Here is a 24969-nt window from a genome sequence, read left to right as displayed (position 1 = left end):
ATACAATAATTTCATAATAATTAATAAAATTGAGTTAAAATTAAAAATATGTCCTGTACTGTAAAAAACGAGTGTTTAGGTCAGTTTTCTTCCACTAGATGGCATAATTGCATTTGTAAGACGTTGGTGACAGCTCAGTGCATTTTCTTTTCATATTAAAAACTTGCACATTTTTAAAATGGTAAAATACAACTTGACCACAGTCTCCACAAATATATGCATCATTATTCAATTTATTACTGCTAAATTTTGACATGGACCTGTCTGCTGCGTTGAGACTGGAATTCCCCCAGTACAGGCTTTCCAGATAAGGGGTAGCCGTTAATCGCATGTAAAAAAAAAAAAATAAATAAAAATAGTGCCGTTAAAGGAACTTTAAATTAACGCACTAATTTTGACACCCCTAATATATATATAGGGTAAAATGACATTGATGTAAGGTTAGATGCAAAAAAAAAAAGAAAAAGTACATAGCTAAAATTTACTGATTCGCAGAGCAAGGGCTAATTTGAATTAAAAAAACATATTTTAATTATTAATATGAATAACTAATTTAATATTATATTAATATTTTTTAATGTGCTACCAACAACCACAGCTGTAACAAAATGCTTATAGAACACATAATATAAATAAAATATGTGAGTCTGACTTCGGGTGCCGACTTGCGAGTTTGTCTATTGTAATCCATACATACATACATTGCATTTAATCCTTTAGAACTGTCTGTTAAAAACATTTAATTAGTTTTTACTATTATTAATTTTCCTATGTGTAAACACACTGTGTAGTGTTCTGTGAATATTGTTATAATGGCTTTACTGGCTTAGTTTCAATAATATTAAAATACTTTTAATAAGTTTTATATTAATAACCCTGGGATAGCATTTTTTTTTTGTACTTTGTATATTAATTTGAAAACAACAAACAAAATATTTTCCCCCAAAAGTTATCACACCAAAAGTTAAACAAACACCCTTTCCTTGCCGGATGTTGCGACCTATCGCGTGAGATAATGCCCGTTATGGGCGGGGCTTAAATTAAAGCCGAGAGGATTGTTTTTGCCAACAATCTGTCTGTTGGGTAGTTGTTTAGAACTTTAGCGTGATATACTTTTAAATAAAAATGTTGCGTTTGTCGGGGTGGCGAAATGATCCAATTCCAGTGTCCACTTGTGAGATTTAATGAAATGTACTCCATGGGTTGAAATCAAAGTGAGGTCTCATTTGGAGACAAATAACGGTACGAGTCGGCAGCCGAATGTTAGCTAACAGCGCAGCTAGCCGGCTAACTCGGGCTAAGTTGTTATGGAGCGCGGGACTTTTTCAAAATACTCCTGGATTGATTTCGTCTTCTCCGTCATCGGCGTGTGTACTTTCTTGGTCGACTGGGGCTCCGACTTGTGGGTCGCCGTCGAGTTTTACTGCCATGGTGACTTTTTGTGGTTCGGGGCACTGGTCGCCCTCATGATCCTTTCGTCCTCCGTAGTCCAAATGTTCAGCTGGTTCTGGTTGAAATATGACCGCCAGCTGCCCGGCTTCCGAAGTGAGATCGGAGCCGAAGCGGTGCTCTTTGTGGACAGAGTCAAGCTCACCTGCCTGTTGCATGTGCTGCAGCTGGGTTTCCTATGCAGGTAAACACGTGTGCGCAAATATTGTTAAGAAAAAATGCTTCCTTCATGTGGAAAAGAAAACTAGATATATATATTTATTTAATATAAATATTTTACAAATCCGCGAATCTGCTATGCCCCTGTGCTGTACTTTAATATTCAATATTTAGATACAAACAATATTATTTATTTAATATATATTAATATTTAAAGTATCAATGTGCTTATTAAAAATGGCAGGAATTATGATCATTTGCAAATTGAGGCAATTGCATAGTGAAGGGAAAATGAACTTTATGAAGCACTTTTTAATTATTATTATTATTAGAATTAAGCAATGCCATTTATCTTTAAACTAAGAGCACCATCTAAAGGAGTAAAAAATAAATAAATATGACAAGTCCTTCGTGAAGCTTTATTTTCCCATTACTATGTTGTGATTTTCCTTGTTTGGCCATTATGCTATTTGGTTAATCTTAATTTCAATAAAACCAGAAGAAGAAGAAAATAGTCACTATAAATGTTGCATGCTTTTATTCAAGTTAGCTAATGTTGCCTCATCTTTTTTTTACTACCTGTGCTAATGCTGAACTGGGTGACAAAAAATGCTATATGAGCCATTGTTAACTAAAAACCCCCCCCCCCAACCTTTTATGTTTATTTTATTGTTTTTAACAATTTTGAACACCTGAAGCATTCTCGGCTGGCACAACACAGGTAAAAACATTTATTTGTGTGTTAATATTGCTATAAAAAAATCTTATCACTTGGTTAAAAATGGTCTATTTTACACGCTTAGACACTCGAGGACATTTTTTGGGTGCTTTCATCCATGTACTGTACACAAAAACTGTCTAGCCCATCAGTCGCCACGGCTCCATCGCGCACACGTATAATTACAATTGACAAGTGCCATGACCATAAACGTCAAGTTCAGGTGTGGCGGCGACAAATAATACGTCGGTGCAGCACGCTGTCACATTCCATATCTGTTCTCCTTCGTTGAGGTGTTTACATCCACAGCGCGAGTCTCTGCACGTCACTCAACAACTCTTCTGTCATGCATTCCCCTCACGCAGGCATATCTCAGCCATCAGACAAGGCTTTCGGGTATGGTGGCGGAAAGAGGAAGGCTCCGAATACGCCGTCTACCTGACCCACGACCTCAGCATGCTGCGGCTCATCGAAACGTTCTGCGAGAGCGCGCCGCAGCTCACGCTCATGATCTATGTGGTGCTGCGCACCAACAAAGCCAGGACCGTCCAGTGTGAGTTGTCTTATATATAAGGGCTAATGTACACAAAACAAGCACATGTATTGGTACAGCTGGTTCCACTAATAGGAGAATTGCTTCTTCAGACGACCTGTGTGATGTCATGTTAGTTTGAACAATAGTGTTCTTTAGACTATTATGCTATAGCTGAGGAGTTTGCAACCTATGGCTCTGGAGCCACATGTGGCTCTTTCGTCCCTCTCCTGTGGCTCCCTATGTAGCTTAAAAAAACAAAAACAAAAAACATTATAAATTAATATGTTTTCTTACATATTTGTTTTTATTTTTTAGATAAAATAGTCTTTAAATTAATTCATGAGTTAGATAAAAAAAGAAAATAATCATCAAATATTTTTAAAAAAATCAGAGGCTCCCTATGTATCTTTAAAAAAAAAACATTAGAAATTAATATTTTTTCTTACATTTCTATTTTTTTAGATAAAATAGTCTTTAAATTAGTTCATGAGTTAGATAAAAAAAGAAAAGAATAATCAAATATTTTTAAAAAAATTCAGAGGCTCCCTATGTATCTTAAAAAAACCCATTAGAAATTAATATTTTTTCTTACATTTTTATTTTTTTAGATAAAATAGTCTTTAAATTAATTTATGAGTTAGATTTAAAAAAAGAAAAAGAATAATCAAATATTTAAAAAAAAATTCACAGGCTCCCTATGTATCTTAAAAAAACAAAAAAAATAGAAATTAATATTTTTTCTTACATATTTATTTTTATTTTTTAGATAAAATAGTCTAAATGAATTCATGAGTTGGATAAAAAAAGAGAGAAGAAGAATCAAATATAAAAAAAAAAATCAGAGGCTCCCTATGTATCTTAAAAAAACATTAGAAATTAAAAAAAAATCTTACATATTTATTTTTGTTTTTTAGATAAAATAGTCTTTAAATGAATTCATGAGTTAGATTTAAAAAAAAGAATAAGCAAATATTCAAAACAATTCAGAGAGGCTCCCAATGTATCTTAAAAAACAACCAAAAAACATTAGAAATTAATATTTTTTCTTACATATTTATTTTTATTTTTTAGATCAAATAGTCTTTAACTGAATTAATGAGTTAGATTTAAAAAAAGAATAATCAAATATTCAAAAAAATTCAGTCTAAATTTTTAAGTTGTCAGAAAAAGAGACAAAAGATAGATGTAAAAGTTTTTTTAATTACCTAAAAATCTCCAAAAAGGAAGTGTAAATGCAGAAAATTACCATAAAATGTCCATGAAATTGCCAAAAATGTCAGATAATTTAATAATAATGAGAATGAAGGCAGAAAAGAAGTAACCATAAAATGTCTAAAACCAACAGAAAGCAGAAAATTACCAATTTTTTTTTAGAATTGCCAAAAAAAAGTCAGAAAATTCATTTTCAAAAAGGCAGAAAAGACAACGTTCAAAAAGTAACTATAAAATGTCCCAAAACAAAAATAAATCCCGAAAATTACTATAAAATGTCCACAAAATTGCCCAAAATATCAGAAAATTGATAGGAAAAAAAGGCAGAAAAAAAACATAAATTGTCAAAAAAAAAGGCAGAAAATTGGTTAAAAATGTTTATCTTGTAATTCTTAAAGTCACTGTTTTTCTTTTTAAAGACTAAAAAGGTTTTTGTTTACCTTTACCAGTTACGGCATCCACTGCCGCCTTCCTCAAAAGCTGTCAAACCTTGCTTAAATATCCTGTTTAGAGGCTCCGTGGTGTTATTCCCTCATCTTTGAGAGGCAGAAAATTAGTACATATGTCCAAAAATGTCAGAAATTTGACAAAAAGTCAGAAAAGTCTAAAAATGTATGAAAAACTAAAAAAGGCAGAAGAAAGTGAATGTTCAAATGTGACCGATTTTTTCTTATTGATTGGGCCTAAAATGGCTGTTTTGACAGTAAACTGTGCTGACCCCTGTGCTAGCTGATACTCGTCTCACGTGAAGGCGGTTTGCCACACTGATGGTGGAACATCTGTTTGCAGTCGTCAGCATCGTGGCCTCAACCACGTCCATAGCCTGGATGGTGGTGGACTACCACCGCTGCCTGCGCTCCTTCCTGCCAGACAAAGCCAAGCAGGGCTGGGGCTCGTCGTTGGTCTACTTCCTGTGGAACCTGCTGCTCATCTCCCCTCGCGTCGCTGCCCTCGCCCTCTTCGCTTCTGTCCTGCCCGCCTACATTGCCGCCCATTTCCTGATCGTTTGGTCCAGCTTGATCGTATGGGCTTGGCGACAGAGGACCGACTTTATGGACAGCGTCGGTGGCGAGTGGCTCTACCGGGCCACCGTGGGGCTCATTTGGTACTTCAGCTGGTTTAACGTCGCCGAGGGTCGGACTCGAAGCAGAAGTATCATCTACCATACCTTCATCACTACCGACGGAGGAATCCTCCTGGCCACTTGGTGGTGCTACCGAGACCCCGTGACCTCCCAACCGTACGCAATGGCGCTGCTCATCACGCTACCTCTTACCTACCTGCTGGGACTGCTCTTCAAATGCATCTACTATTGTTGTTTTCACCCCAAATTGTGGAGGCCCCCGCTCAGAGAACCAGGACTGCCCGACGACTTGCCTGACGCAGAAGTATCCTTCCGAGAATTTCCCACCCAGGACGGGGCGCTTCCCTCCCAGCTGCTCAACAAAAGGATGGCACACAATGCGGCACTCTTTTACTCAAGCCAGTAGAAATGTTGGAGAGAGAGAGGGAAAAAATAAATAAATGAGAGCTGACTCATCTCCTGATGAGGCTTGTTATCTTTTTAGCCGGTTTTTGTGCCTGTTCTTGAGACCGCAGACACTCACGGGCCAACATTAGGCTGTGCGATCCAACCATGCACAATATAACAAACTACAAATGAAACATTATGTTCATGAATACCTCTCATACAATGTCAATCAAACGTGAGCACTGTTGACTTTGTGAAAGACAGATGGAAACAGTTGTCAGTTGTGCAGGTGTACTTAATGGAATGTCCAATCAGTCTTATCTTTGTGATTATAGCCATATGAAGTTAGAAATATGGCACATAAAAAAAAAAAAAAGATGCCCTTTAGCAAGTCACGTCACCGCATGTGGCAAATTTACTGGAGTAAATTACAGGAGGGACATTTTGCAAGCTAATTTTTAAAACTTTTTCAACATGTTTACGATTGATGAGAATTGCTGCTAATTGTCCTCCATGGCAACATGGATTATAATTAAGTGTCAATGAATTTTACTTAAAAAAAAGTATATTTTGTATCCAACATGTAAGCTGTTTTTTTTATTATTTAATTGGGTGAATTTATATCATAAATGTTTTCCGGCCACAAGCGTCACTTGTTTTTTTTTTTTTTTATCACCTGCGGTCGAATTCAACAATGTCTGTAGTAGCATGGAAGGAAGTGATGGGTTGGGCAGCTTCCTTCTCAGCAACGTTTACGGGAAATGCCATTGTTGAGTGTAAACCTCATTTCAAAGTGAAACAAAAATCCCAATAAACCATCACTGGTTCATAAGATTCAAAATTTAGGTGGTTCCCAACAGCTATTGAGCCACAGCAAGCAACTGTTTACCTCACGAGAGGCCACCTGACAAACATGTCACTAAAGCCATAACTCATTCTGTTGTGATGTATGAATGGCCAAAGGTGGATACACTGGTTTATTGCATTTACAACAATGACACAGATAGATAAAAAAATAAAAATAAAAAAGTCTACCCCTTTCTCTTTATTTCAAATACAAACAAAATACTGTATACAATCTCGAGTACAATCAAACATGAAAAAAAATGTAAATAAATAATTAGTTTTTTTTTTTTTTTTTTTGCTATGCTAGTGTGCCACAGCACCCTGTTGGGACTCACTGCCATAACTTTTATAAATTCTCAAAATAAAACCTCTAGAATTGTGACATTAAAGTTGTAAAAATCAGCAGTGTGTAAGGTATTTCACAAGTAACATTTGCTCTGAACATTTTTAAAATACGTGTTGCAAGATTTCAACAGGCCATTGAGTCCTTACTTGATTTATACTCAAACGTTGCCAGATTAGTTTAATGGACTATATGCCACGGAGGAGGCGGGACTTTGTTTCCGTTTCTGGTTTGCGACGCGTGGGCCGCGTCCCAGTACTTGCGCTTCCGCCTTAGTGCCCCTCGGTTGCGCGTTCCCGTCGACGGGGTGCGAGGTTGCGAGTGTGTAGTGTCTGTCAGTGTTCGAAGCGTTTCAGATAGCCGAGACGCCCTCCGGGGTGGGCTTGCGAGTGTTGGAACGCGGCCAGCAGTGGCCGGAAACGGCGCTGATGTGTAATACCAGGAAGTCCGTGGCATCTACCCCATGCTAGTAAACAATGGAAACACCACAGATGGGCCAAGAATAGCGTCAATATTGTGGTGTTATATAACACTTCAACTTGAAGGGGCCCCATAAAATTCCTGGTCGGTTAATAGAGTTTTTACTTATTTGCGCACATTAATTATATATTTTTATTAAAACCCTTTCGCTTAGAATGCCAGCAGAATGCTTCTCATATCGTGTCTTGCCCAACCCCGCATAACCCCCTCAGTTTTCACCACATTGGATCGATTCATCTTAATGCGCATGTGCACAAAGTATAGGAAGTCGTTGCAATACAAAAACAGCGCGGAATAGGACAGCAACAGAAGAAAGTGAAATACAACTAGTGAGTATCATTGTATCAAAACTTTCCAGCTGGTTATATTTCCTCTGCATTTCTGAGTTTTTTTTAATTCATCCCATTGAATTTGGGAAAGCGTATATGTGTTTTTAGTCCTTAATGTACAAACTTGTGCATTTGGAACACTAGAAAAGATTAACAATAAAATTAACTGCATTAACTTAAAATTATTCATCAGTATTATAGCTTTGTATTAATATTGGCTTAAATGTATGTCATTTAATGCTAGTGTACATGTTTAGGCAGAGCTCATTTTAAGTGAATTCATGTTAGGGCTGCTCGATTATGAAGAAAATATTAATCACAAAGGGATTATTTTGGTAATAATTGAAATCACGATTAGGACGATAACATTTTTCTTTTTTTAGTATGAAACAAGAGAATGTAAAAAATATTAAGACAAAAAAATTCTTTAAAACACAAATTATTCAAGTTACCTTTGGACTACACAAAAATGATTAAATTAGTTATTTTAAAATTAAAAAGGGTGTAAATGTATACATTTAAACAACTCAAAATGAGTATTAATACGTTTTTTTCCTTATGATTATACTGATTTTGTAATTGTGGAGTGTAATATTTGAAATTGTAATTGAATTTCGATTAATTGCACAACCCCGATTATGTACTGTTTTTACAGTTTAAGCAATTTTTATATATTTGTAGCATCACTAGTCTATCCTGTGAGTTGCAGCCTGTTTTTAGTCTTGTCATGATGCATTTTTCCAAACTGGCCCAAGAAGACTTTTTGTTTTCAGTTTTTGCTTAAAAAAACTCCACCATACCATCACTCTAATAAAAGAAAGGCATACTCTTTCACTTTAAGCACTAAATCATCATTTTGGGGGCATATAATAATAATAATAATAACAACAATAATAATAATAATAATACTGCGAAGCCAGCTGGGATAGGCTCCAGTCCCCCCGCGACCCTTGTGAGGACACGCGGTTAAGAAAATGGATGGATTGATGTTAATAATAATAATAATAATATATGTTATTTGTATAGCGCTTTTTAAAAGACTCAAAGATAGTGTTTGAAATATGTAACCAGCAACTTAATGTACAGTAGTGGAGTAGAGTGCAGTATGTGTATATATATATATATATATATATATATATATATATATATTTATTTATTTAAATGACCTGTTGCTTTGTGTATTGTTTTCTCATTCCAAAGACCCCCATGCCTACCTTTGCCTGTGGCCGCACATTTATTAAATCTGCCCCTGCCTTCAAGCAATGGATATTTGAATACAAATGTATGTTTTTATAAAGTACAATGTTTTAGAGCGTTATTTTTCTTATTGGAATTTTGGCATTGCCCCGATGAAGTTCATATAGGTTGAAGAAGCCCGATAGTACTGTTATAGTTTAAAAACGGCAACTTTTGTGAATGAAGTATGAAACTGAAAGTAACAGAATAGACAGTTATCCCATGAGGTTTGTGTGTGTGTGTGTGTGTGTGTGTGTGTGTGTGGACAATATGCCTTTAAGAGTAGCCCTTGAGGGCAGGGTTCTTATGAAGGAGGAGTGCCTAACTAGAAGCTCCTTTCTGGTCAAGTAGGTGATTGAGAGAGTGCCGTCTGCCGTCGGAACAGCTCTACCAGCATCTAGCAGTCCAAAGTGGAACCATGAGCGTGTTCAAGTTCTCCAAGGTGGATTGTTTCCTCACTTATGTAGGCCTGGCATTTCTATTGTTGGACATTGGGTTAGACACGGGGACTGCTGTGTCCCTCTACCAGGACGAGGAATATGTCTATCTCGGCATACTGATATTTGTCCTGCTGGGCTCGTCCGTGCTTGTTCAAACCTACAGCTGGCTCTGGTATACTTATGATGACTTTGAGCGGGTGGTGACAAAGGTGGAGAAATGTCTCAGTCGGACGCAGCTGAAGGCCGTTCACTTTTTACAGTTGGGAGTTTACTTCAGGTTCGTATAGAAAGTCTACCGCTACTTTAAACATGTGAGTGGTGGTGTATTTTTATTTGGACAGATTGTTTGTTCTTTGCACGTTCCAGTTCATGCAAACATTACGACTTACAGGAAAGTGAAGCAAAATGAAATGATAGGAATTGTGTCGAGTCTGTCAACCAACACTTCACTTTCTGATAGGGGGCTTCAGCAGGTTGCAGTTACGTAATACCTTGGAATTTTCTTATTGTCTCGCAGCCAGAGTGAGCTAATAGTGTGCGCGCCTGCCTCATAGTTTTGATGTTCGGGGCCATGGGGCAAATGTGGCAGGCCGTGATTACCGTGGATGCCAGGTCAGATTCTTAACTCATTTAGTGCCATTGACAATTGCAGACGTCAAAAATTAATTTGAACAATTTTTATTAGTTTAACATGTTTTTCGGCTTTTGTTAACAAGAGTATGAAAACCTAGATTTTTTTATTGTACATTTAGAACAGATATAAAATTAGTGATTAATTGTGAGTTAACTCGTGAAGTCATGCAATTAATTGCGATAAAAAAAAAAGAATCACCTGACGCTCCTAATTTTTAATAATCTCTTCTTTTTTTTAAATCGCCTCAGGCGGTTACATTTTTTAATTGTAATTAATCGCATGACTTCAATAGTTAACTCACGATTAATCATAATTTTTATATCTGTTCTAAATGTTTAATAAAACAATTCTAGGTTTTTATACTCTTGTTAACAAAAGTGGAAAAAATGTTAATCTAATAAAAATAGTTCAAATAAATTTTTGACGTCAATAGCCGTCAATGGCAGTGAATGAGTTAAACTGGTCAAATAAATTAAAGAAAAATACAGTACCTATTTCCAAAATGAAAACAACTAAAGGTGTAAAGATTCATTGACAACTGATGATCAAATTATTTTGATAATTGATTAATCATTTCGAGACCTTGCAGTTCTCCAATGTCTGTTGTCTTCCATTAAAGATAACAGATCGCGTGGGATCAAAATAAGACATTTGCAAACGTGCTTTAACTTTGGAAAACAATGATCCACGTTTGCTTATCCTCTAACATGGTACGATCCAAATCAGTAACGGAATCATAATCAATTCATGAATCTCTTTTCTTCACAGTAATGTGTGTATTTGAGTGTCCATATTGTTCTGTCTCAGGCACGCCGCCGTTGTGGAGGTCACATCCTGCAGCTGCATTATTACCAAGACCCGAGATCCAGTAGGCTCTGCCGTGTACCTGACTCACGACCTGAGCATGCTGCGGCTCTTCGAGGCTTTTTCAGAGAGCGCGCCGCAACTGGTCCTCATGCTCACCATCATGCTGCAGCAGGGCCAGCTGGATACTCTGACAGGTAAAACTCATGCATGTAGGAGTTGTCAAGGGTGCGATCATTCAATTAGACAAGGCTAAATGCAACTCCCCCTCTCATTTTAACATAGTCCTTGGCATCAAAGCAATGTTTTTATGTTAGACATGGTTTTGGCCTGAGCAAAAAAAAAAAATTGGTTTGTATCTCAAATGAGCTTTTGTCATTGAAATGAATGGAAATGCCATTAAACCGTTCCAGCCTGTCGCAGTAGGGCATGTCTTGCCTAGAACTCATAGTAGTGGGACTCATAATAAAGCTTCATTGAGACATCTCAACACCTCTGAGCTCTTAGTACAGTACAGCACTAGTATAAATAATATTTACCTGTGAGTACTGTTATATTGTATGTATACAATTTTGCAACTGTTGTTGCTGCACTGTTTGTGCCGTGAAAGATCATCAGGTGTGCCGCGGGAAATGATCGAATGTCAATTATTTTGACCCCAAAATTTAAAATGTTTTTTATTCATCCATCTGTGCAAACCTCATGTAGTTACAGGCAAAACAATCAAATGCTCTTCCACTAAGTAACAGAAGGGGATAATATATTTCAACGTTTGTGATTTTTTTGTGTGCGAATATAGCGTGCCCTGCGTAAAAAAATAAATATGTGCCTTAACTCAATAAAAGTTGGGAAACTCTTGGTTAAGCACGACAACATAGATGCTAATTAGCGTTAGCATCAAGCTAGCCAAGAGCTAAAGTCATTTGTTGAGTTTTTTTTAAATACACAAAGTTATATTTTCTTGGTTTTCTGTTTGGTTTGACAGTAAACTTCAACTGGGAGCGGAATTAAATAGCTTGAAGTCTCTTATTAAACAATTTAATTGAAATGCTGCTAGTTGTCAAGTGAGATGTAGCTTGTGTTAACACAAGAGCTTCGGCGCCCTCTTGTGACAACTTCCGAAATTCGTGAATGGTGAGCCGTGAATATGTAGCACATAGCTGTCTAATGTGACGTCATCCTCAGTGTTGAAGGCCTTGGGCTCGGCTTCAGCCGTCGCCTTCTGCGTGACCACGTACCATCGCTCCCTCCGCTCCTTCCTGCCCGACAAAGAACAACAACCCGTCCTCTCGTCGCTCATCTTCTTCACCTGGAACTTTATTCTCATCTTCACCCGGCTGGTCGCCATCGCCCTCTTCGCCTCCGTCCTACCCTGCTTCATCTTCACCCACTTCATTTGCTGCTGGATGCTCCTCTTCTTCGCCGCCTGGCGCTGCAAGACGGAGTTAATGGACAGCCCGGGTGGCGAGTTGCTCTACCAGGCCACCGTGGGCCTCATTTGGTATTTTAACTGGTTCAACGTGGTGGATGAGAGGACTAGATACAAGGCGACGTTGTATCACAGCTTCATCCTGCTGGATATTTCCGTCATGTGCGGCTTGTGGTGCTGGAGGATGCACACGAAGCCCCCGTCTTTTAAAATCCCCCTCGTTTACGCCTGCCTCATCGCCGTCAGCGTGGTTGCACTTTACATCTTTGGCCTCGTACTCAAAATAATCTATTACAAGCGCTTTCATCCGAACCTTTCTAAAAAGGAGCTGAAAGGAGATGCCGCGGGCCCTCCCGAGAAGGCGGCCATGTTCTCGGTGGCGGCGGAGGGCGACGTTCCTCACATTAGTGATCGGAGTTACACTGGAGAAGATGTCGTGGACGGCGCCGCGTCACAAGTCGACACCAGACTTTGCAATAAAAGAATGAGGAAGCTGGCGGAGAATTTCTATTCATGACACAAGCACTTGACGTGCGCATGGATGACCTATACACATGTACTGTATGTCACGAGGGAGCAGTTCTGCAATCTCAATGAGGGCAGATAGGATTTTAGTATTATTTGTACATAGGACAAACTGTTACAAGTGTCATTGTTAATTATTAGGGGTGTGCCAAAAAATCGATTCTCATTTAGTACGATTCAGAATCGATTTTAAATGTCCCAAAATCGATTTTACTTAAATTACTACTTATTAATTAATACTGTTTTGGCTTTGCCTGCGTGTGCTTTTATTTGGAGCGCTGTTCATGTTGTACCCGGTTTGGCCACTGAGGGGCAGTGTGGTTCCACGCGATCTAATACACTGTTAACTCATTCACTGCCATTGACGGTTATAAACATCAAAAATCATTTTAACTATTTCTATTAGTTTAACATTTTATTTCACTTTTGTTAACAAGAGTATGAAAACCTAGATTTTTTTTATTGTACATTTAGAACAGATATGAAATCTGTGATTAATCGTGAGTTAACTAGTGAAGTCATGCAATTAATTACAATTAAAAAATGTAATCGCCCGACAAGATAATTATTAAAAATTTGGGGCGTTAGGCGATTACAAACTTTAATCGTAATTAATCGCATGACTTCAATAGTTAACAAATTTTATATCTGTTCTAAATTTACAATAAAAAAAATCTAGGTTTTCATATTCTTGTTAACAAAAGTAGAAATAAAATGTTAAACTAATAGAAATAGTTGAAATGATTTTTGACGTTTATAACCGTCAATGGCAGTGAATGAGTTAAGTTGTAGCCACATTAGAGAGTAGAAGGAAAAAGTCACAATCAAGTTATTCCAATGAAAGTATGTTTTTTTTTCAGCGTGGAGCCGTTCTTTTGAGTGATAAAAGTGCCGTGAGTAGCGCGCTAATTAGCATTAGCGAGTCAGACTGGAGTAGATCATTACAATTCCGTGCACATCTATAGATTGAAGCAAAAATCAATGTCAATCAAATTATTAAAAAAAAATAAATAATCGTTCTTAATCGAAAATCGATTCTGAATCGAATCGCACACCCAAAAATCTGAAGCGAATAGAATTGTGAGACATTCAAAGATTCCCACCCCTATTAATTATTATCCTCCATAATCAATACTGGAGATCTTCTGCCAAAAGTCCACGCGTTTTACGACACTGTACTAAAATGAGAGCAGGCAGTCTGAAAATAAAACTACCAGAGTAGAACCCTTATGAGAATCATAAGCACTAAATTGGTTGCCATTTAAACAATGCAACAGCATGTGTGCCTTAAATATACCCTAGTATATAAAAAATGACTATTCAAATACAGTACGTTGAACACAATTGCATTATTTATGAATATAATTAATACGATTAATTTATATTTTTCTATTGTAAATAAATAAAAAGAAAATAGGCAAAGACACCGGTCAGCATATTTACAATGTACTGACTTTATCAGATAAACAGGAAATCCTGACAGAGATGGGTTGAAGTCCTAAATAGCTAGAGTGGTCGAAAAGACACCCGAGTTCTGACCATGAGATGATACAAAAAATCGAAGGCAGATTAAAAAAACAAAACAAAAAACACACACACACACACTTTGAATACTATTATACTTTTAACATTGCATCCCCATTGTTTACTTGAAAACAGACATGGCATGCAGAACAATCAGAATTGTTTCATGTATCAGAAGTGGTAACGGCATTTTGTCAATTGTACATAAAGTGAACAAAAACCATACAAATGCTTTGTCCAACTTGCTTTTTTGTGATCACTTTTAGTAATTTGAGCCAGTAATACCATGTATTACTTATTGATTGTCTCCAAGCTAGTATGTCATCACAGCAACTAATAAATGGTAAATGATTCTATTCCAACAGCAATACAGAGCACACAGGATCGGTGAAATCTTTTTTTTCTTCTGGAGTACACTTAAAACAAAAGGTTGCTGACATCTAAACGGAGAGAAAAATGACAATTTGAAAGAATTTCCAAAAATGTTCTGAATTCACATGAACCAAAACAGCATTAAAAACAACACTTGAGATAACAATACATTGTTACGAGGACTAAACAAAAGCACGTTTCCCTTTGAGATTATGTATACAGATGGTTAAAGGCACAATATAAATATGAAAAATGAAGAAAGAAAAAAACACACACAAACAAATGCACACAAATACACATTCTTAACGGTCCAAAAGCTGCGAGTGAGTAAAGACGAAACCTTCAGGCTCAGAATTATTCAGTCATCAAGTCGTGTGGACACAAAGTTGACTTTAGTTTGAAACTAACGTTAATGAGCAATGGAACGACGTATTGCACAGTTGCCGTCTCATTTGTACCGTTTGAAGTTTGCATGACGACATCATGCCGCGCTCGTCTACTTTTGACCAAAAGTCCAAATTCACTGAACTCGTATCAAGCGATTGGCCTGTAAAATTGCTCAACTTCTGGATTCAATTCATTTCATTTTTTGGTGAACATTTGGTTTGACATTCAATTGCACGAATGAAGCACTGGATAGTTCTCGGCTACAGCGAGGCAAACAGATGATCTGCATATTTGCACTTGGGAAACTCCTGAACTACGTCGAAGTCAGTTGAGGAATTTCATTCCGAAAATGCTTTCATGGCATTTGTAATCATTTTGGGAGTGGTCAATTATGATTTTCCGCCGTTCGCTGTACTTGATGGATGTCGTCGAAATGAGTGCAAACCAGCCCAGAAATAAATGTTGGATTCAACATTTTGAATGCAAACTAACAACTATGCACATAAAGCAAAAAGGCCCTTTGGTAATTTGAAATCAGGAGGGAGAGGTTCTAATTAGAAAGAGATCAAACAACAACGTCGTCGTCGTCGTCCCTTCTGCGTCCGAATGAGTACAAAATGTAGCTGTGGCGAGATTAGCTGCCAAAGAATAGGGAGTGCTTGGGCGCGAGGACATTGAAAGCAGCCGACTGGTCGCCCGGTCTGTTCCAAACAAGTCGGCTCCACCTCAGTTCGGTCAGCCAGCCCCGCAGCTGTCTGTAAATACGCGCGAGCAGCGTTGGAGGCGCAGAAGATTCTTGAGAAGTGTCCGTCCGGAAACGATAAGCGGCTGCTCCGTTTTTTTTCCCCCCCCACAGCCGCCGCCTTGTTTACAAGAAGTCCAGTTCCAGCGCTTGGTGCAGGGACACCAGGTCGCCATGAGCGGAGATCCGCCAGAAAGGCATGTTGTGCTACGTGGGGCCACAAAACCATTGAGTCAGACTTCCATTTCATTCAAATTTGTATTCTTCTGTTTGTTTAGATGTTTAATTAATTCATTTGCTCCCGAAAATGTATAAAAACATTTTATTTTAAATATTGCTATGGTCCCCTAAAATTTTATTTTTTGTTATGCTTTGATGCAGCCTCTGACCTAGTTATTACACAAAACGGCCAGCAGGTGGCAGCAGAGTATAAGAGATCAACCAAGGCCATGTTTGGCATCTTTCGGCCAGTTTTTGTGAATAATGATGAAATTTAGCTATATTCTTATGCTAATTGCTGAAAAACGGAAACAGATAGAAAAGTATTTTTTTTTCCTGATGAAAGAAGAGACTCTAATCTTTCTTTTGGTAGGTTCCATGTTTTTATAGCAATAGAACAGAATATTCTGTAGACCTTGCAAAATCAGTCCAAATCCAGCAAAAACAGCTGGGAGCGAAGGGGGTTGCTTCAGTAAAAATGGCTGGGAGTAAAATAGTTAATCTGGTTCATCGTCTGCACTGGCATTATCTCAGATTTTTAAGCAATCATTTTTAATGGGTTTAGGTGTGAACCTACAGGGTATCACAACGTGCCTCAATTAAGAAGAGGCAGAGACGGTCCCCAACTTAACTAATTTGTTGGTCCCACAGAGCAGAGAAAAGAAGCCGGAGTATTTTCATATGCTATGTTGCTCTATTTCTGTTGAAGTAGCAGTTTTAGAATGATCATAACATCTATGCTAATTGCCATTAGCATGCCAATGACATTTTACGTTAGCATTAAGATATCGACCTTTCACTAGACAAATTCTTTTTTTGCTTTATGTGGTGGGAAGTGAGGGAGACTTCAGAATTGTCATTCTACTTTTACGAGGTCAAAATGAGAGTTTCAACGTCGCGCGCACCTGTTTCGCTGCAAACTCTTCATCGCGCCCGTCGCCTATGACGACGTAAGTCACTTTCTTCCCAAAGCGAGAGACGATCCTCTCGAAGCAACTTTCTTTTCCTGCAAGTCAAGTGTGCAGAATATCACATTAAACGTGTGCGTGACACTCGCGGCTCCTCACACATGAACTTTCCATGTGATCTCTGACTAACGCATGGTACAGTCATCGACAAAAGGCCCGTAACCGGCTGTACCTATTTTTGTGGCGCTGTAGATGTTCTCTATGGGGAAGACGTCTCCCAGGCCATACAGAAGAACCTTAGCCAGCGCTGGGACCAGCTGGGTGGTGGTGACCAAGACGTTAACACACTTCCCCCTGTTGGTCAAGCAAACACTTAACTTGATTATTTACAGTAATTCCTGCTAACTGCCGTGAGTTTGGATTTCATTTTTTGATATATATTTTTTTTAGGTAGAACTTTAAATGTTGTTAAAAGCAGACCTTGACTGGATGAGTAGCAGAGACTTGAGCGCTGTGCCGAGCCAGGAGTCCGTCACGTTCTCGATATCGGACTGAAGCCGTAAAAGAAGCTCCCGCTTCCCGGGACTCAATAAGCCTGCATTTTTTAAAGACCACAATACATCAAGTATTTTTTTATGAAGTTCTGGCAGTTGGAAGTTGTCTCATGTAGGAGAGCTATAAGCAAACAAACAGTTAAAAACAAACACTTTTTTTTGTTTATCTTGGCTGAAACATGTTTGATGTACAAAGTCTGACTAATGGAGCTATTTGCAACTGTAAGAGAAGACTTTAACTGTTTAAGGGGAGGTGAAGTCAAAAAAATGTTATTTACAATAATGTTCTTTGGGTCTGATTAATATTGTGTTTGTGGAATATGAATTAGGCGGCAAAACGTACACGTTTTTATCTATCTCGGGGAAGGGGCGACCATTTTGTCACTTTTCAGTCAACAGTAAGTGGGCAAAATAGCCGCCCCCTGAGATCGATAAAAACAGGTGGTTTTAACTACTTAATTATAAAAAAAATTGGACCTGACTTCCCCTTTAAATATGCTCACTGAATTAGGCACATGTGCGCCATCTGCTGTTTCTGAAGTATTCACTAAATAAAGTGTAAGACTTTTTAAGACCATTATCAATGAAATGAAATTTACCTCAGGAAAAAAAAAGAAAAAAAAAGGGTGGATGTCAACATCTTACTCACCTCCCACATTTCCCTTGTAGTTGTTGTAAATCTCTTTTAGGCGGCGGTAGCGAAAAGCCAGTTTGCGCATCCACTCCACACCTCCCTGGACGCCCGTCGTGGCTCCAGCGGATCCTCCGCCGCTGGGGCCGTTGAACCCATCCGCCAAGAAATTGTAATTACTAAGAAACAGGAGACAAAGTAGCTCAAATTATACAAAAGCCATCCAAATAATCAAAATGTTATTTTGGCGGTTTAGATGGGGGGGCACCTAAGGTCCTGCCCGTTGTCGTCGGAGGCAACATCCTCAACATGGACTTGGTCACATTCCTGAAAGCAGAAAGTAGACCTTGTTGTTACAAATCGCATTATAAAATCCATTTCAGAATTATTTAAAGTTTAAGATACTTAACTCTTTTACTCCCCAAAACGTATAAATCCGTTCTATTTTAAATATTACCATGCTCCTTAATGTTGTTTTTTTAATGCTAGACTAGAGTATACAGAAAGCTTTGATGCATCCTCTGAACTGAAGAGAATGGTTGAAGCAATGGTAGTTATTACAAAAACGGCCAGCAGGTGGTAGCAGAGTATAAGAGATCCACCAGGGCCATGTTGCAAAAAAACCCCAACTGAAACAGATTTGTGAATAATGATAAAACTCATATTCTAATGCTAATTGCTGCAAAACGGAAACAGAGATAAATATACTATTTTGCTGATGAAAGAAAAGACTCTTATCGTTCTTTTGGTAGGTTCCATGTTTTTTATAGCAATAGAACACAATATTCTGCGGGCCTTGCAAAATCAATCAAAAAACAGCCGGGAGCGAAGGGGGTTACTTCAGTGGAAATGGCTGGGAGTGAATGAGTTAAGAGAAGAAATCGTACCTCTAGGTCGTTGAAGAACAGGTGGTTGTCGGCCAACTCGAAGATAAACTCCTCCATCTGCAAGCCCAAGTTCAGCATGGTTGCTGGGTCCTAATGCCGGACAGTAACAGAGCTCAGAAATCTTCTTAGCTATTTGTATTCATTGTTTACATACCTTGCCAAACTTTTGCGCAAAGGAGCCTGTGAGCAGTGAGTGGAATATAATAATGGTCTCATCCAGATCCCACAGAAAGATGCGCTAAAAAAAACAAAGCAAGCAATGATTATTGACCTCAATGGATTCTAAAACAAAATGCTTATTAAGTAAATGCAATGCATTATCGGCATGATTACCTCCAGGTCGGATTCAGTAGAAGGGGAGCTGTCACCCTTTTTTGCCTTTCCTTTAGCTTTTCCCATTGAATTCCTGCGTCCGACCTCATCTTGGTCTCTGGCTCCAGCAGGGTGAGACACGCTAGTAGGCAGAGACGCCCCTGCTGGGAGATTCTCTGGTGGGGACGCGTCTTAAGAGAGAAACAAAGGGAAAAAGAAGACAAAATAAATAACCTAACTTCCTGTATTCAAGCGTGATTTGCAGTACAAGATTGAAAAGCCACCTCTGGGAGGTAGTCCGGCTGAGGCGGCCTCTTCGGACTTAACGGCCGAGTACACGGCCCCTCCCACGGCGGCTCCGTGGTCGTCACTGCTGGGCGGGCCGGCGGGCGCGTAACTGGAAGGCAGGTTGTAATACTGCGAAAACTGACTCTGTCCCAGAGAGTTGTAGCCACTAAATTCCTGAGGGAGTCCAACGCAAAGGTGATCTGTCACTTCAGGAACGCCTTTTGTCATACTCGTACAAATATTCAACCGCTTACTTGGAGAGCTACGGTGGTGGATGCCGTGGTAGCAGCTGTAGCTGATGGGATGTTGGAGTACACACTGGATGTTGTGAAACTTGAGCCTTGAGAGGAAGGCACACATACGTCAATCAAGGCGAGCAGAACCCAAAAAAAAACACATGGGCTATCTCATCATAGGAGAATGCTGAAAATGCACACTCTCCTCTAGAAAATGTGCCGAGTGTGACAGCATTGTCCTGAGCAAGTGATGCTGCAGCTTGCCTTGGCTGGGGTATGAGTAGTGCAGCTGGCTTGGCTGGCTTGAGGTATATGTGGTGCTGAAGCTGAGAAACCCAGGCTGGCCACCAGAGGGCGCCTCTGGCAGACCTGTCTCTGTTTTTATGCCTGGCCACATAGCACCTAAAGATGACAGACAGCAATAAAAGCAAAAGGAGGAAAGAGGCGGCAAGGGGGTTAATGGGGACGGCGAGGAGTTCCAAAATCCTCCCGTCAAGCTGTGGGCTTTGTGTGTTGGGAGCGGGAAAACCCAAAAGCAAATCGATTCCACAGTGCAGAAGCAGAGTGAGGCTACTGAAGCGAAGTGACAAAGGTGCGATGCTGTGTTTTTAGTGAGCAGACCGTTAGAAAAGAAGAAGAAAAAAAAAAAGACTAACCAAATGGTGGGAGGCCGTACGTTTGACCCGTCTGCGGAAAAGCTGAATACACAGCTGACTGAGTCAGTGGGGGGAAGGTCACCGGGCTGGGGTATGATGTCACCACAGGGCTACAAAGAAAGGCAATTAGTACACAAGTGCAAACGTGGCAACAAATTGCCATTTATTTCAGGTTGCAAACTCACTTGCTTCCTTCATAGACCTGTTGGGTGTATTCAGACGCGGCTGTTGTGTCTGTGGCTGTTGAGACAAAACAACCATCAATTTGGCATGTATGCTTAAAGTGAGAAATTGTGCCACCTAGTGGCTAAGTGTGTTCAAGCCAGCGCACATTAAAGTGTTCATGCAGTTGATTGGAACAGGTGTGCTGGCTAGAAAAAAAACTTTGATAGGGAAACTGTCGTCCATGTGTGCAGGCTAGTTTTGTGTCATTTATGACAACAGTTTGTAAATATTTAGATTTGAGCACACAACATGCACAATCACAGCTAACTAAATAAAACGCAGGAGATGGACCCATGGGAAGAAAGTGGCATGAAGACTGAAGTCATCTAAAAGTCAAACAAATCTGTGGGAGCATGTTGGCATATTATCCTTCGAGTTGATCGTGGATCTTGTTGGCCTTAACTGTTGGAAAGGAAATTCAGGCTACAACAAAATTTGACATTAAGTGAGTCTATTAAGTAAGGCTATAAAAATAATAATAAAAGGAATTTATGAGATTACAATTTTTCTCGCTTTCTTTAAAAAAGAAAGAAAATAAATTGTGAGTAAATGGCTGGATTAGACTACCTCCTTTTCACAACTGCCAAAAGGTGGAGCCAGTGAGTACATGTGTTGATATTTGTGCCTCAGTGGTTTGGTAGAATTTTAAGTTCTAATAGTGAATGGACTCATGCTATGTTTGTGCGTTCATACCAGAGTGTGCATACGAGTTGAGCTGGGTCGCTCCTCCTATCTCTCCATCAGACTCCCGATCCCCTGTAATCACAAGCAAGTTACATTTGTGCCAATTCGCCGCTTTCTCCACATTTTCTACTCACGCGTGCCAAGTTGGGAGATGGACAGGGCAGAGTAAGAGCTTCCCTGCGCCGATGGAGCTAGATTAGAGTTTACGTCCTCTCCCAAATTACTACAAGTACATCGAGATGATGGGTTTTAGTTGACAGGGTTTTCATAAATGAGCCATGTTGCCTTGCGTCTGCCCCCTCCATACCTTTGCTGTTTCTCTAGTCCGGTGTCTACGTCAAGTTTGGCTTTCTTCGCCTGTGCCCAAAACCAAATATTATTTCAGTTTAGGAAGCAGCTCAACCTAAAATTATTATCCATTAATTAAGAAAAATATGATTCGAGTTTTGCTATTTGTGGTATTTCCTATTTAGCATGCAACACCCACCAAACATTTGGAAGGAGTAAAAAATAAATAAATAAATAAATAAACTGAATTTGATGAAAATGCATCAATGAACAAGAAGGTAATTCGTTCCAACACTCATTCCAGCACTAAAAGCTCACAGGATGCTTTCAGGAACAAGAAGCAAACAAATTTGGATTGAAAGAAGAGTTTCTTGAGAAATGACAGAAAACGGTGAGAGAGTACAAGGCCGCCCAATTTCAAATCATTAGTCATTAATGTGAAATGCCCCCACCCTCTTGCGGGCACACTTACCGGCAGCTCCTGCGAGTCATCCATCTCTGCGGCAGAGCGACCCGACAAGACAGCGCGCCGTCACAGCCTACTCTCTGGACCTGGGGATTCTGTGCGGACCCTGCTTCGACAGTCACAGAGTAGACAATTGAAAAGTGGACTGAAGTGATGCCTTTATGTAGTTTCCCCCCCCCCAATACAAAACCCTCCCCTCCTCTTGTCACGTAAACACACATGGATGCACCGCCCCCAACGGGGAGCCCAGGAAGTGGGGCGTCTGGGTCGCATATCCTGCACGAGACCTACAGGTGAGGCAGGTGTGACTGACGTCGCTTGACTGCCCGCCACTCTCGTGCTTAGCGAGGGATTAGGCAAGCGTGCCGCCTTACATGTGACCTCACTGGCGTCAAATGAAAACATTCTCGCTCAGGTGGACGCCGCCGGTGCAAATGATGCCCCGGGGGGATAAGATCTAACCTTGTTTCATCGCTCGGCTCGCTTAACTGGCCTTTCCCGTCAAAGTAGGGGACATGGAACGTGTATCTGACATAATGTGGACGCAGAAGCTGAAAATAGGTCAGACGGCAAATTCAACACCACGCCGACGCGTGAGGCAAATGACACGGCACGTTCCGGATCAAAAGTGTGCCATCTCCAGGGGTTGGGTCCAATGAGATGCATATGTCAGCTTATACAAGATTTATATAAGTGAACTCATAACACCTGGAGGAAAAGAAGGCCATCGAAATGTACACACTTTTGAGATGCTCGGATCACCGCCGCATGCTTTTCTAGCGGTACTAAACGCATAGCATCTTTTACTGAGCTGTACTTAAATATTGGATTCAAAAATTATAGCGACAACTCCATAGCCAATAATTTAACAAAAGAGTGTTTTGTTTTTTTTAACTCTCCACTAGATGCTCTTTTGTTTTTGGCCTATTGTCAAGGACAAAACTTTTTTGAGCCTATACATTTATCAGTTCTATGTATGATATAAGAAAAAGTATTCTTATCCCTATTATTATTGCTTTTTTATGACAAAAAACGTCGTTAACTGAAACAATGTAACCCAGCATAAACGTAATATTTCCCCCCCAGATCTCCCTCCACATTATATTACATGCTTTATTCATAATGAAACAAAACAACAACAAAAGTTACGTTATTTGCTGACATTTTTAGAGTGTTGTTCCCCATTTCCCCCAAATCCTTTTGCATAAGCAAAACTGCACAATTTGAACGTAGCAAGTAGCAGAGGACAAGCCTTTTAAATAGCGTCCTGACCCAATTTACTAGTAGTTGTTTTGCTGCTGGTGCATTTGGACCCCATCTGCACCACCCCCATCTCTCAAACATCGCTTTGCCATTTTGCAAGTCGAAGAAACCTTGAAAGGAGCAAGCATTTCAATCCCCATTCCGTCTGTAAATAGCCAACCACCGTTAGATTAGCAAGAACCAGCAAATAAACCAGCCGAGGAGAGAGTGGTCTATGAAGGTGAAGCGGCACCAGACTAATTCCTGAAAAATTTATACTGCATTTGGCGTAGGTAAGTAACAGCAACAACAAACTATAATGATCAGTTTGTTTACCAATTATCGAACGTTATGAACAGCTAGCATTGCTAATATTTAGAGCGCGTTGCGCTACGTATGTTAGCTATTTATGCACGCGCTTAGTAAAGTTATACAAATAGCAAAAACGGACGCCTTTTTCTTAAATGTCACATTTATATTAGTTAGTGAGCGATACGATAGTCATACTGGCAATGAGGTCATGAGTTTGGCACGGGCATAAAAGTTTTCTGCTCCAGATATTAGTCGGGTTCGGCCGCCATAGGAGCGGGCACTGAAATGGCAGCGTGCAAAGCATCTCACTCCTGCTGCCGCAGCAAAAAATGCCAAGTTGATTAGAAACATAACAGCGCATTACAGTGGCACTACAATCAGTAAACCCGTCTTACCATTGAAGGTGGGAAATCACAACGCTAACATTTAAGCATCTCCATTTGAATCCAAAGTGTAAAGCTTTGTCTGTTGATAGGGAGCACTATTTTGCAGGAAGTTGGCGTTGCTGCGCTATCTGCGCATGCGCACAATGTCGTTTCGCATGTTCAGTGTCCCCCGGTGCCTTGTCGACAAGTGTGGAAATGTTTGTTCACTCGGTCATTCTTTATTAACCTTCATTGTTTCCGTTACAAAACCAATACACATAGTTTACTTTTTTTTTTTAATCTCACAAAAAATTCAGGTTAATTACCACTGGATTAAAACGGTAAATATGTAATACAATGAAACGTATTAGAATGAAGCTTCCTTGCTAAGCATACGACAATTGAAAAAACAATCCAGGGCAGTAGTGTTTTTTCCCCCTACTTTTCATGTACAAGTACTGTTTAGTTGTATTTACTGTAATTTAAGTACAGTATACGTTTGCATATAACTTTTTATTTGAAATACTGTATTTAAGTAATAATGAAATAAATATATGGGGGTAGGAATGGATAAGTGTATACTTTCTCCTATTTCTTTTTGAACATGCAAGCAGGTAAACCCTATGTTGTATTGATTATTTCTAACCGGTTTACTGTTTTTTTTTTTGTTTTTTTTTAAACAAGTTAGTGTATTATACAGTACTCTTATTTCTACGCATGTTCAAAATTATATGTATAAAAAACTTTATTCAATTTAATGTGCAATATATTGCAATTGAATCATTAAGTACAGTTTTTCTTTTCCTATATTTAAGCGTATTGTTAATGTTCAAACTATGCTTAATGTTATAGTGGTTTATAATAAATTATTTATATATATTTATATATATATATATATATTTTTAGGAACCCCTTGTTTTTATTGTTGTTGTTTTTTAAATGCACACTTGACCTCTTTACGTTACTGTCTATTAATGTTGGTCATTTCGGTGGTACTAGAACAGGTAATTGTGTTTTTAGATTGTACTTGTTTGGGAAACACTGCTCTATAAGGAAGGGGG

At 39.1% G+C, this 24969-nt stretch overlaps 3 protein-coding genes across 4 annotated transcripts; 2 read left to right on the top strand and 1 right to left on the bottom strand.

Moving 5' to 3' along the window:
* The first annotated feature begins 1063 nt into the window (after positions 1-1063).
* On the top strand, positions 1064-6578 carry xkr8.3 (XK related 8, tandem duplicate 3). Its single transcript, XM_077548246.1, has 3 exons — positions 1064-1633; positions 2692-2879; positions 4863-6578. Exons 1-3 carry the CDS (start codon positions 1308-1310, stop codon positions 5561-5563), a joined length of 1215 nt encoding a protein of 404 aa, XP_077404372.1. The 5' UTR covers positions 1064-1307; the 3' UTR covers positions 5564-6578.
* A 2561-nt stretch (positions 6579-9139) lies between these two features.
* Positions 9140-14363, top strand: LOC144036947 (XK-related protein 8-like). Its single transcript, XM_077547968.1, has 3 exons — positions 9140-9495; positions 10660-10853; positions 11842-14363. The coding sequence occupies exons 1-3, from the start codon at positions 9197-9199 to the stop codon at positions 12600-12602; spliced, it is 1254 nt and encodes a 417-aa protein (XP_077404094.1). The 5' UTR covers positions 9140-9196; the 3' UTR covers positions 12603-14363.
* Positions 14216-24085, bottom strand: eya3 (EYA transcriptional coactivator and phosphatase 3). Of its 2 annotated transcripts, XM_077547962.1 has the most exons (19): positions 23939-24085; positions 21996-22095; positions 21543-21592; positions 21370-21458; positions 21245-21307; positions 20512-20566; positions 20327-20436; positions 19935-20072; positions 19689-19774; positions 19431-19608; positions 19168-19337; positions 18989-19072; positions 18835-18924; positions 18216-18274; positions 17966-18126; positions 17243-17357; positions 16995-17116; positions 16760-16860; positions 14216-15842 (listed from the first exon to the last, which is right to left on the bottom strand). In XM_077547962.1, exons 2-19 carry the CDS (start codon positions 22017-22019, stop codon positions 15762-15764), a joined length of 1776 nt encoding a protein of 591 aa, XP_077404088.1. In that variant the 5' UTR covers positions 22020-22095; positions 23939-24085; the 3' UTR covers positions 14216-15761. The 2 variants fall into 2 exon arrangements, with proteins under 2 accessions (XP_077404088.1, XP_077404089.1); XM_077547963.1 differs by lacking the exon at positions 19935-20072.
* Positions 24086-24969: the final 884 nt, after the last annotated feature.

The sequence above is a fragment of the Vanacampus margaritifer genome, chromosome 17 (assembly GCF_051991255.1).
Source record: "Vanacampus margaritifer isolate UIUO_Vmar chromosome 17, RoL_Vmar_1.0, whole genome shotgun sequence".
NCBI classification, from domain to species: domain Eukaryota; kingdom Metazoa; phylum Chordata; class Actinopteri; order Syngnathiformes; family Syngnathidae; genus Vanacampus; species Vanacampus margaritifer.
The sequence above is the reverse complement of the archived record's forward strand: the minus strand, read 5'-3'. Positions and strand labels throughout refer to the sequence as shown.

Excerpts from the sequence above, each read along its gene's own strand:
- xkr8.3 (XM_077548246.1), top strand. The coding sequence starts at position 1,308 with ATGGAGCGCGGGACTTTTTCAAAATACTCCTGGATTGATTTCGTCTTC. Across the intron at positions 1,634-2,691 it reads CAGCTGGGTTTCCTATGCAG|GCATATCTCAGCCATCAGAC; the intron begins GTAAACACGTGT and ends CCCCTCACGCAG. Across the intron at positions 2,880-4,862 it reads CAAAGCCAGGACCGTCCAGT|TCGTCAGCATCGTGGCCTCA; the intron begins GTGAGTTGTCTT and ends ATCTGTTTGCAG.
- LOC144036947 (XM_077547968.1), top strand. The coding sequence starts at position 9,197 with ATGAGCGTGTTCAAGTTCTCCAAGGTGGATTGTTTCCTCACTTATGTA. Across the intron at positions 9,496-10,659 it reads CAGTTGGGAGTTTACTTCAG|GCACGCCGCCGTTGTGGAGG; the intron begins GTTCGTATAGAA and ends GTTCTGTCTCAG. Across the intron at positions 10,854-11,841 it reads CCAGCTGGATACTCTGACAG|TGTTGAAGGCCTTGGGCTCG; the intron begins GTAAAACTCATG and ends CGTCATCCTCAG.
- eya3 (XM_077547962.1), bottom strand. The coding sequence starts at position 22,019 with ATGGATGACTCGCAGGAGCTGCCG. Across the intron at positions 20,437-20,511 it reads CAGGTCTATGAAGGAAGCAA|CCCTGTGGTGACATCATACC; the intron begins GTGAGTTTGCAA and ends CTTTCTTTGTAG. Across the intron at positions 17,117-17,242 it reads CTGCTACTCATCCAGTCAAG|GGGGAAGTGTGTTAACGTCT; the intron begins GTCTGCTTTTAA and ends CTTGACCAACAG.